General features: G+C 42.6%; 1 protein-coding gene across 1 annotated transcript; it reads right to left on the reverse strand.

The window, feature by feature from the left end:
• Positions 1-3,907: 3,907 nt before the first annotated feature.
• On the reverse strand, positions 3,908-12,185 carry LOC130474018 (acidic mammalian chitinase-like). The gene is made up of 11 exons (XM_056845695.1): positions 12,161-12,185; positions 11,849-11,878; positions 11,529-11,730; positions 11,085-11,141; positions 10,415-10,580; positions 8,757-8,881; positions 7,886-8,009; positions 7,357-7,542; positions 6,214-6,333; positions 4,853-4,994; positions 3,908-4,260 (listed from the first exon to the last, which is right to left on the reverse strand). The coding sequence occupies exons 1-11, from the start codon at positions 12,183-12,185 to the stop codon at positions 3,980-3,982; spliced, it is 1,458 nt and encodes a 485-aa protein (XP_056701673.1). The 3' UTR covers positions 3,908-3,979.

The raw sequence follows: 12,185 nt of genomic DNA on the forward strand, positions 1-12,185 counted from the left end.
AGGTCTACCAATAGGCTTTTATGGCGGTAGACCAGGCCTCCAGATGAGGACTCCGGACGGGGAGGGGGAAATGGCAGGGACTTACAATTTAATTTTTATCAATAAATAAGATCACTTTTAAGTATGATAGCAAGTTTTATTCAGTGTACCTATAGTTTAATTAAGACTTAAAACTTAGTTAAAGTTTATTATGTTAATAAACAGTGTACCTACCTATATAGTTTAAGTTTAAGAAATTTGGCTCTCAAAAGAAATCTCAATCGTTGTACTGTTGATATTTGGCTCTTTTGACTAATGAGTTCGCCTACCCCTGGTCTAAATCATTTTCCATACCAGGGAGAATCAAGCTACAGATTGTATGCTTGTGTCAGTCTGAAATTGTTACATGTCGGGATCCCCTACCAGGAATTACAGGGTGGCTGTAGCAAAGTACATCGACTGGCTGCCAAGATCAGCTACACTTCAGGATCTCCAGCTGGGCTGCCATAAATATCTGATTCCTATATCTGATTTGCCCACTGAAAATCATTTTAAAAATCAGACTTCTGACCAAGGAAGCCCAGATAGAAATCACGAGGTTATCACTGTTGGGTCACTGTATGATAAGAAGTGTCCTTAGAAGTTAGCAGAATTTTCAAGTATTAGAAATTTAACGAAACATTAGATTTTGCTAGGAGTATTAAATACCAATATTTTAATTTTGAGTTTAGGTTGTGAGTGAAATTTTATCCAAAAATTTGAAATTCAAATGACTCTAGGGATTTATTACTATGTTTTTGTTGACTAGCTGTCAGCAATGGTCAGAAATAGGGCTGTTGATTCGGTTCGGCCCGAACTGAAAAACAGCCGAATTTCCCCTGATTCGGTGGTTTTTAGTTCGGGAGGAACCGAACTCAAAAATGGAGGGCAACCGGGGAGCCGAATTCAGCGAGTTCGGGAGTTCACGAATAAATCCGGCCAATTCGGGGCGTCAGTAAGCAGCATAACCGTCAGTAAGCAGCATTCTCCTTCCCCGGCCAATCGGTGGCCAAGCTGGGTTTTCTTCTGGCCAATCAGTCAGGATTGAGTACTGGAGGAATCAGCTGATGTGCGGCCGGCCGGGGAGAGAGAGAGAGAGGGAAATCCTCGTGTGTGTGTGTGTGTGGGTGCTTGTGCACATTCGCTCCTTTCTGGGGCTGCAGGGGGCGTATTTTTTTGGGTACAGACCCCAGACTTTCAGGAGAGATTCAGACAAGCCTTTTAAAGAGACCACCCAAGTTTTGTAAACATTGGGTCAGGGGGTCCCGAGATATGGGCTCCCCCTTTTTTCTTTCCATGGCTGCAGGGGGCGTATTTTTGGGGGTACAGACCCCAAACTTTCAGAGGAGCTTTAGATGAGCCTTCTTAAGATACCCCCCAAGTTTTGTAAACATTGGGTCAGGGGGTCTCGAGATATGGGCTTTCCCCTTTCCCCTATTGGGATGAATGGATCAGCTGATCGTGTATGCATCTCCAGAGCAAAACGTCCCGTGCCTAATTGGAATCGTCTTGGATTACAAGTCCTCCCCAGCCCCTCCTGATGGAACAGAAGACAGCCACAGTAAGACCCCTTTGGGGGCTTTAATCTATAATTTTTCTCCTGTGTGTGTGTGTGTGTGGGGGGGAAGCAGAGTCTGTGTGTGTGTGGGGAGGGAGCAGTTTCTGTGGGTGGGGGGGAAGCCAAAGGGGGCTTTTGCTGGTTCTGCCTGGGGGTGTGTTCCCCCTCGAGTCTCTCTCTCCCTGGTTTGAGGGGGGGTTTCAGTTGTGTGTCTATTTGGTCTATTCAGTTGTGTGTCTATCAGGTCTATTTGGATGCTTGCTCAAAAGTGGTTTTCAAATGGTGACTTAAAGAATGCATTTGGAGTCCCATGCAAAAGGGGAAATTCCACCCCTCCTGCTCATTATGCATAGCTAGCTGCCTCTGTCCCTTTCCATGGTTTTCAAACTCCCAGGTGTCAGGTGTTGCTTTGCACAGTTGCAAAGGTGTTGCTTACAAGCTTGTGTTGCTTTGCAGTCGTGTTGCTTTGCAGTCTTGCAATGCTTTGCAAACTTCTCAGCTGTTTGTCGGGGCTGGGAGCTTTGTGCGTGGGTGGCAAGCTCTGCTCAGACATGCACATTAAGGGTGGGGGGACCCCTTTCGGGGCCTATATCTCAGCCCCCCTGACCCAATCTTTACAAAACTTGGGGGGTCTTTCAAGAGACGTCCTTTGAAGCTCCGCTGAAAGTTTGGGACCTCTACCCCCCAAAATGCCCCCCCCAGAGCTGCGGAAAGGCGCGGTTGTGTTTTTAATGGCTTTATTCGGCCGAATTTTTTCCCCGAACTTTGAATTCCCTCCGAATTGCACGGACCCGAAGCGGGGGAGTTCGGACTTCGGCATATCCCGAATCTAAACGGGCCGAATTCAGCCGAATCTGAACTATACCAAATTTTTTTAATTCGACAGCCCTAGTCAGAAATCAAATATGAAATCTCATAAGCTGTCAGCTACCCAGTCTTAAAATCCATGGCTTTTCAGCTTTCAAATACTGTCAATGATCTCTTCTAGGGCCATCAGGCTAGGAAGCACCAGCTACTGTCACCATAAACATCCTGGCCTGACCTTGTTCATGAGTTTTGCTGGTCCCTAAGGCTTGGCAACAAATGGCATTGCTGAGCAGGACCAACCAGCAAGGGAAACAGAGAAGTAGCAGGAGAAGAGGCACATGCTCCCAACCCCCACCCCAGGACTGTGTGCTTTCCCCCTCTGGTCTCTACCAAGGCTAGGCAAAAGAACAAGACAAGATTAAAGCAAGTCATCCCATTCTAATGTTATGGAGCAGATTTTTTTTTAAAGCTTAATTCCCAGGCCAAAAGTATGAAATAATGCAGAAAAGGGGTATTTTTAAGAGTTCAATGCACTCTTCAGCAAGTGGAGTGCAGATTGTAGTAGTATGGTTGTCAACCTCCAGGTGGTGGCTGGAGATCTCCTGCTATTACAACTGATCTCCAGGCGATTGAAATCAGTTCCCCTGGAGAAAACGTCCGCTTTGGCAATTGGACTCTATGGCCTTGAAGTCCCTCCCCTCTCCACACCCCCCCCCTCAGACTCCATCCCCAAAATCTCCAGGTATTTCCCAATCCGGAACAGGCAACCCTATGTAGTTTCCCCACTCCTACACACAAAGCCAGCTGGGTGACGTTGGGCAAGTCATTCTCTCTCAGCCTCACCTACATCACAGGGTGTCTGTTGTGGGGAGGGGAAGGAAAGGTGATTGTAAGCCTGTTTGATTCTCCCTTAAGTGGCAGAGAAAGTTGGCATATAAAAACCAACTCTTCTTCTTCTTTGGTCATCCAACCGCTTTAGTCCCTGGGGATTCCCATAATGAGTTTAAAACTGTTTGTGGGAGACCCATAGCCAAGCAAGCCGCCCCCCATGTTCCTTGACTCGCTTTCTCTTCCTTAATTTTTTAAAAAATCATAAACATGCCAACACTCCAAGGGGATACAACAATTAAGGCAAATAATAAATTGGGACTTTCAATTGAAGAGTCTCCTAGGGTCAAGTGAATTTCTGACTGATTGAAGTTCTACAACAAAATTCTCAGCTATGTTTATTTTCACATGTAACTATTGAATGTGTTCTATAAATTTTCTCAGGGTTGTGATTTGGCTTGTAAACATTTCATCTTGCTATATGTATTAAATGGTTTCTTTGTGTGTGTGTGTGTGTTCTTTGCGGGGGGAAATGGTCTACACATTTTAAAAACTAAGTAAGAATCAAAATATTTTGTATTGTGTCATGAGAAGATGTCGGTTCAGAGTTTAATTGGATTGGATCTTAACAGATACTGAATTGACTGTGCATTTGGTGAGAGATCACTGACTTTGATTTTAATGCAATGCCTCTTTATTTTTCATGCTGATCTCTTTCTTCTACATGTACTGCAGTGGAGCATGTACACCTGCACCCAGTGGTTGTTCTCATGCCCAATTGCAGCAGGAGCAGCTGGAGTCGAATACAAGGCCAGATGAGCAAAACTGCTGATAGGTCTTCCCATTCACACAGTGATAGAAGCTATTCTTGTTAGTAGGATCTGGGTAAAGGCCACTGGATTTCCCATTGCAGAAGGTTCCTCCACTGCCACCAGAACTTTCTCCAGAACTTCCACCTGAGCTCCCACCACCACCACCAGAAGGTGCAGCTGTTGGCTGTGCAGGCTGATTAGCATTGGTGCCGAGAGTTGTTGCTGGTACCTTGCAGTCTAGAAGAAAGATAAGAATGGCATTAGAACCTTACTTCCTTGGAAGGTGTGTGTCTTTGGTACTATAATCCAAGGCGGCTTGGAATATATAACCCAGAAATTAAGTTTTAATTAGAATATCCAGAAGTGGGGGAAATATATATGGTACACTGGGAAAGGTATATCTGGTACAGAGTGAAAGGAAGTCTGGAAACAAGTAGTGTAGGCTATTCTTAGCACAGCTGAATATGCAAATCCAGCCAAAACTGTTGCATGAAGGGATTATACTACAAGAGGCGACATGATTAACAGTACATTCCTAAACAGAATTATGCCCTTCTAAATCCATTGAAGTTAATGGGCTTAGAAAGGAATAACTCTGCTTAGGATGGCACTGTTAATTAAATGAAAGAATAGTTAAACTTATTGCAGTAGGGTTGAGAAGGAAATGCTCATGGTGACAATTAGAAACAGGTCTAACAAGTAGGACTTACAAGCAATGAATCTGAGCAGGATATGATGGGCATCAGTTGCAATATTATACACACAGCAGTTAAAAGGGCCAAACGTTAGATTGTTTGTTCTGTTCTACCAATATCAGTATGTTACTCACTTGGAGTAGTGATTCCCAATGCAGATTTCAAGGCATTCATTAGAGGGTATTTGCCTTCCCCACAGAATGTGCCAGTGAAGTCATCCAGATCAATAGCCCATACCATGGCTCCTCCAAAGTTGTTCTCCAACAGCCACTTCGCCTGCGAGTTACAGTTAAACAATCTGAGAATCATAGCTATTCTTTCCCTTGTATTGCCTACTCAGATGATCAAAGGCCTCACTCCACATTGTTATTTATAAATTTAGCTCCCCTGAAGTTGCAAGTACATGTCCCAAGGTAAATTTCTAAAGGCGTTTTAGGGATTCCACCTTAAATCTGAAAAAACTGAGTGTGCAATCTTCATTCAATGGGATTTACTCAATGTTATTATATGGGATTTACTTCCAGGAATATGTAGGATTTCTCTGCTAGAAGTATAAATCTCTGTCAAGTCAAATGATTTACAGTGTAAATCCCACAACTATGTAGCTCCTATGTGGATAAGAGGCAGCAAAACATCTAAACAAAAATCCAAGATCATTTGACAACAGTGGGAAGCAAGATTGACCAATGAGGATGAAAGAGAGGGTTCAAAAATTACTGATTTGGTAGATTTGGCTGTTTTTTTAGTCCCTGTGTTTTTAACTTATGCATTTTAAAAAATCTTGTTAACGGCCTATTATGTTGTTTTTTGTGTCTTGGCAATGTGTTGACACACTGTCCTTCAGTGTTACTACTCTGAAGATGCCTGCCACAGTTGCTGGCGAAACGTCAGGAAAGAAAATTCCAAGACCATGGTTACACAGCCCGGATAACCTACAAGAACCAATGTTGACACATTGTTTGCTGCCTTGACTTTAAGATGATGTCAGGACAGAAATATTTAAGATAAATAAATTTATATTCCATTCACAGTTAATATCTCTGTCCCATCGTTATTTATCAGAGATAAAAATATTCTAAAGAACATAATGATTACAATTTTCATCTAACCTTATGCCAGACACTGAAATGAAATAGGGAATCTAATTCCACCCTTGCTGGCAGTTTAGAATATTTTAACCTCTGCTATAATTCAGTAGAAGAGAAGATAAATAATCAAGTAACTTGGCTATAGAAAGAGCCAGCACGGTGTAGTGGCAGACTCTAATCTCGAGAACTGGGTTCAATTCTCCACTCCTTCACATGAAGCCTTCTGGGTGACCCTGGGCCAGTTCACAGTGCTCTCAGAACTCTCTCAGCTCATACAGAGGCATGCAATGGCAAACACCTCTGAAAGTCTCTTGCCTTGAAAACCCTATGGGGTTGCCATAACTCCCCCCCCCATTAAACAGTGTAGCCATGAATGAGCACAAAATGGAAGCAACAAATAGGCATACCTTGATGGCAAAACTCTTAGGGTTGTCATAGCCAATCCACTGGTTTCCTTTGTAGGCATAGGGAACTTCCTGGGGAGCATTCCACACAACAGTGGCACCACTCTTCAAGAAGGTACAAATCTGTGGGACCAATATGCCTTGTTAAATCTATGAAAACATTTGCCTACATAAGGATAGCTGTTGCATTAACTTTCAAAATGGTAGGCCAAACTTTAAAATTGTATTGGGGAAATAACACATTGAGACAAACAACTTGTTCTATGCAGCCTTTTAATCCGATGCAATACAAAGATTGGCTCTCACACTATACAGCACCATGAGTTATGGGGAGAAGGAGCCCTCTCACCCCCGGAGTGGACTTAAAGGAGGCAGCAGCTTGGCTATAGAGAACAGGGAGAGTCAAAGCAGGCCCTGAGGGGTAACTCAGAGGCAAGAAGGGGGAAAGGCTGCTAGCACTAAACTACTCAGGAGTAAAGTCCTGCTCAAGAGTAGGATAAGAGAGCCAGGGGAAGTAGTGCGGTAGGAAGGAAACAGTTTAAAGACAGATGCAGGGGAAGTAGGGTTGCCAACTCTGACTTGGGAAATTCCTGGAGATTTGGTGGCAGTGCCTGGGGAGGGTGGAGTTTGGGGACAGGAGAGAGCTCAGTGGGAATGTGATGCCATCAAGTTTGCCCTCTAATGCTGCAATTTCCTCCAGGGGAGTTGATCTCTCTAGTTTGGAGATCTGTTGTAATTCTGAGAGAATGCCATGTCCCACCTGGTGATTGGTAACCCTTGGAGGAAGTGAGGAGGAAATGGTCAGTTTGTTGACACTGGTAGGAAGGCTGAAGGAAGAAGTGGAGAAGACTGCGTGAGTCTCTGTGGCCTGAGGCGACTGGACTCTACTAGGGAGAGTGGAGGTATAGCTACCTCAGGGTCTATCCCTGTGGGAAGGGTGCAGCAGCTAAAGAACTTTGGGCAGAGACCTGCCCTTGGCACTGGACCTGAAGTGTGAGGTTTTCTCTGCGACATCTAATTTTCTTTGTGGGTAATTTTTTTTTTTACATGGAGGAGCATTCAACCACTTTAGCCCTGTTCACAGTTGGACATGATAAATCAAGGCATATGTATATGACTTCAGTGAGAACTAGGACAGAGTTTTACCTCAAAATATGCCAGTGTCCCAGCTTCTTGGGTGTAGGCACCAGCTGCACCTGGTCCAGAGGTTGGAGCATTCAAGCCATGGTTAGAGGGGCTGCTGAGCGTGAAGGTGCGGGCATAGGCACCAAAGCCCACCATCAGCTTCTCAGCTGGAGCACCATTATTCTTCCAGTAATTCATAGCATAGTCCTGGTATTTTAAAAGGCATTGGAAATGGTTAGAAAAACCATTTCTAACCATCTCAAGAGCAAGTATTGTGTAATATTTAGAGTGTTGCAATAGGAGTAGGGAGATTGTAGTTCAAATCTCACTAGGTGACTTTGGGCCAGCAGACTAACCAGTCACCAAGTCTCTCTTTGTTTATCATATAAAGGTGTTCTTAGAATAAAACGTAGAGAGGAAACTATATATACTACCCAGAGCTTCTTGAAGGAAGGGCAGTATAAATATGTAATAGATAAATATTGGTGTTGGGATTGTTTTGATTGTAAACAAAGGTAAAAGAGAACCCTTTATAGAAACTGTCACTCACCACATTGAAGTAGATGTAGGAGCCTTGGTCTTCAGGCCCTGCAAACAATGGGCTGTCCTCACCAGTGAAACCTTCCCAAGATCCTCTGAGGTCATAAGTCATCACATTGATAAGGTCCATGTACCTTTTTTGCAGGAAGGGGAATAGCAAATTTAGCTTTTGCTAAGATCCAAGTAACTGCCTGTTGTGCAGCCCTCTGGGATTTGCAAACAGATACAACAGTAGGGGTTACAGGATTAAATCAAGAAGTGTATATTGCTTCATGGTTAGTTTATGTTAAGCAGACCTTCTAACTCTATATTAATTTTTCCATTAATCACTTCAGCGTCACTGTTGGTTTTGACGGTCTGCTGATGAAGCAATGTAGCCAATATATGCTGTAATAAAATCTTCTGTATTTAGTCCAGGCCAGGTTAAAGGAAAATAGTACCCTGTATAGACCCATATTTTTTGAAGTTCCTGCGTATATGACACATAAGTCACATTCTTTCATCAAGTTGACCTTTCTGACTGGTGCAGGTACGTTTACAGACCACCCACACACAGAGGTGAGTTCTCTCTCCTTAATATCTGCTGTGGACCATATTTCAAATTTCAGTAAAGCAAGAAACAATGCCTGTTATGTGATAAGTAAATCAGCTGCCAGCTTCTCAGTGGTAGAATTTTTTTAAAAATGGTGTTTGGTAAGAAAGCGGGCAACTCATGCTCTCCAAACCAAGGAGCTGCCAGTTCATGTTATACTGGGAGTCCTAGTTACGCAAAGGTCTTATGTTATTGTAGTAAGCTGTAGCAATCTAGCTTTGATGTTTGCTCTTTTTCATTGTGCATGTCACCTCTTATTGTTTGGAGACCTTATAACTCAGCCACTTACTTAGACATCTCTGGGATCTGGTAAGCTGTTTCAATAGTGCCTTTCCCAGCAGACACTGCTGCAGAGATCAACAATCTGGGTTTGTTGGTTTGAGAAGCCTCCTGCTCAAAAGCTTCGTACATTTGCTGTTATAGGAAGAAGTGAATTGTCATTAACTAATCAGATATAAACTCCTTTGAGGAGGGGTTTCCCCCCGTCATGAGTTGTATATGTTTTTCTTAAATATAAGGCAAGAATTCACTTATCTGACCTGGGAAAACGTTCCTGAGATTGATGGAACATTGTTAAAAATTTTGACATTTGCAACACAGTGGGGTAAAATGCCAGAATAGAGGGCTAAGGTAAAATGAAAAGGATGCCTCAGAAACAGCTGTAATTTTGATATACAATTTTGGCAGCAATTTTGTTACTTCTTGAAATACCCATACAACTGTTGTAGAAACAGGGCTAATCTATCCACCAGGCAACCCTGTTAATTTTATTGTTATAATTTATTCTATTTGTTTTATTTTTGTGAGCCATCTTGGAAAACATATGTACAGAATGGTGCCATTTAAAAATTCTAAATAAATCATATTCTGCATTTGATTTAGGATAACTTTAGATGTAAGAGCATATAAACACAAAATCATTCATTTTCAATAACATGCTTACAGATATGATGCCTTAAGGTTGTTCCTGGAAGTAGCAAAAAATACACTTTGTGCACAAATATATTAAAAAATATATTATTTTTTACACACAATATATTAAAGGATTACACACAATATATTAAAGGATTGCAGCCTTAGGAGCACAATATATTAAAAAGGCTACCTAAGGTTGCAATCCTAAAGGGGGGGGTGAAGCTCCTTAGGAACCGGTGTGATCTCCCGGCGGCGTAAGTGCCCATTTAACCTGTGATAAGGGGCACCTAGGCTGTCACAAGTGGCATCCACACTGGTGCTGGGACGCGATGCAGTGGTGTAGGGCTCTTGCACTGGAACTGCCTCCTGGCAGTGTGCCAGTGGCGCAAGTCTCCACACTGATGTCCTGGGAGGTGTTCCCGGGGCATTCCTGGGGGTGGAGATGCCTTTAGGCAGCTTCCTAACCCCTTCCACCCCAAGAACACCCCTTCTTGCAGCGGTGTAGCTTCGCCACCTTTTTTTTGGTGGCATAGCCCCCTTTATTTCAGTGGGCTGATTTTTGGGTTTTTAATTTTTCTTTTAGTTTAATTTCCTTTTTTGCCGCCTGGAAGCCTCTGAGAAGGGAGTGCAATTGTGCCACTCTTGGCCTTGGCGGATCTACCTCCGCACCCCCCAGGATTGGGCTGCCCCTCTCCAAACTTTAATGTGGAAAATATACGTCCAAACAATCTGCCCTGAAGTACAGGGTTTAACTCAAAACAGTCATTCCAGCTGCCCTGTGTCATGGCCTAGTATCTACATGTCCGTGTAGATATGAAAATCACTCTGGCCATCTCCACAACCCGGTTCAAAGTAAGATGATCCTACACTCGATGTATCCTTCCACAATAACTTGGGCCTGTTATCACACTTATGCTAGTAAATCTATTGCATGTTGAAGATAATAGTGTTGGGGAAATTTCCTTCCATTGCAGGAAACGCTAGGCGTTGCTGGTCACCTAGAGGCTAAGTGAATGCACTATCAATGCCAACCTTAAGAAAGACTGTGAAAAGCTGTTGAGTATCAGCCGGGCTGCCCCTGTTGCCAGGATACTCCCAGTCAATGTCCAGCCCATCAAAGCCGTACTTTCGCAGGAAGGAGATAGCAGACTGAATAAAGGTCTGGCGATTTTGAGCAGAAGAAACCATGTTAGAAAACCTGCAAAATAAAGCAAAGTGAGATGATCCGTTTAATTTCACATGTACGTTTGGGGCCATATCCATAACAAGACTAATGGTGCCCACTTTTGATATCAATATATATGATACAAATCTTTTAGCATACATGCTACAAATCTATCTTTGAGACTAATTAGCATTGAAATGCATAGAAAAGAGAATGCAACTCTTCCAAGTATTGTTATTTATTATATTGGAGGAGAGGAAGCAGAGGCAAGTGATCAGTTTCCAGATGCTGAATAAAAAACACATCTTCACATGACAATTTACACTCCTCTTCAAATGTGTGTGGAAACTTGCATATATGAAAGCAACCTTTAGTTTCTCAAATCTTGATGTATGTTGGACCCATTTAGGATATGGTTGAAAGAAAAACTGTTTCGCTGATGAACATGGCTAAGGGCCAAGGGAATATCACTGTGAATGTTCCATGCGGTTGCCAATTACGAAAGCAGCTGTTCAGAATGCACACGGAGGAACTTACTTTTGGGTTCCAAAGTTCCAGCCTCCAACTGACAGCAAGGTTTTCAGGTCAGGATTGCTGTGAACAAATTATCTGGATGTCACTAAAATGTTTAACCCGCTGCAAACAATTACAAGTTGGTCATTTCTTTCAATGAAATGTCTACAAATGCCATAAAGATGGGTTGCCAGAATAATCCTATAACCTTTCAGAACTGTATAGAAATGGACAGTCTTGCTAGAAGATTTTTAATATTCAAATGCAACACTGAGGAACATCCCCACCTGTAGACATTTTCTCTTCTGTGCAACCCTTATGTCTACCTGAGCCTTCTAAGTTGGACCCAAAACTGCACATTTTACAACATGCTGTTAATGTACGATAGAAAGTAGAAAACAAATATATTAAAACTGAGCTTGGTGCTTTAATAGGGTATGTGTATATGTAAACATTGCATCATCTTACTAGCTTTTGAGTCCATTAATGCCACCGTAGAGAGCCACATCATTCCACTCAATGGTCTGGATCTGGTTGTTAGCCATGCCAGCAAAAGCATAGATAACATGAGTACATAGGCAAGGGTCAAGATCTTCAGGCATATAACGCGCAATTCCAGGTCTGTATTGGGACCAGTTGGTGAAATAACAGACAATATTGGTGGATGCGCCTACATTTTAGAAAATAAAGATCAATCAACACATGCTAGGTATTAACATTCAGAAACGACAACTTTCCCACATTAATTTTAGGGAAATATAATAAAAAGGTAATGGGCTGAAACTCACCCAGCTGCAGCTGCAGCAAAAAAGCCAGACCTGTTAAAGGAAAGGTTTGGTTGTGAGTGGAGCACAGCAGTGAGGCCTGTGTTTTTCTTCTAAACGTTTCTTCTAAAGTTTCTAAAATTGCTCTCTAATTCTATATTTAGAAAATCTTTAAAAAGTATGTGGTCAAGTAGAATATATGTGTACATATGAAATTAAGTAAGGTCAGAGCAGAACAGAAAATCTGTGGAGGCAGACAGAGATCAAAACAGAGAGACTGGAAATCCAAGACTGTTGTTCTTTTGCTGACTTCATAATTCATTCCCCCATACTCACCAGTCAGAAGGAGTAGTTTGCCCAT

This window comes from Euleptes europaea, chromosome 2 (genome assembly GCF_029931775.1).
Source record: "Euleptes europaea isolate rEulEur1 chromosome 2, rEulEur1.hap1, whole genome shotgun sequence".
Lineage (NCBI taxonomy): Eukaryota > Metazoa > Chordata > Lepidosauria > Squamata > Sphaerodactylidae > Euleptes > Euleptes europaea.

Bases quoted from the DNA above. Each gene is read 5' to 3' on its own strand.
- LOC130474018 (XM_056845695.1), bottom strand. From the start codon at position 12,185: ATGGGCAAACTACTCCTTCTGACTG. The intron at 11,879-12,160 runs GTGAGTATGGGG...TTCCTTTAACAG, and splicing joins CAAACTACTCCTTCTGACTG to GTCTGGCTTTTTTGCTGCAG. The intron at 10,581-11,084 runs GTAAGTTCCTCC...TTTATTTTGCAG, and splicing joins TGGAACTTTGGAACCCAAAA to GTTTTCTAACATGGTTTCTT.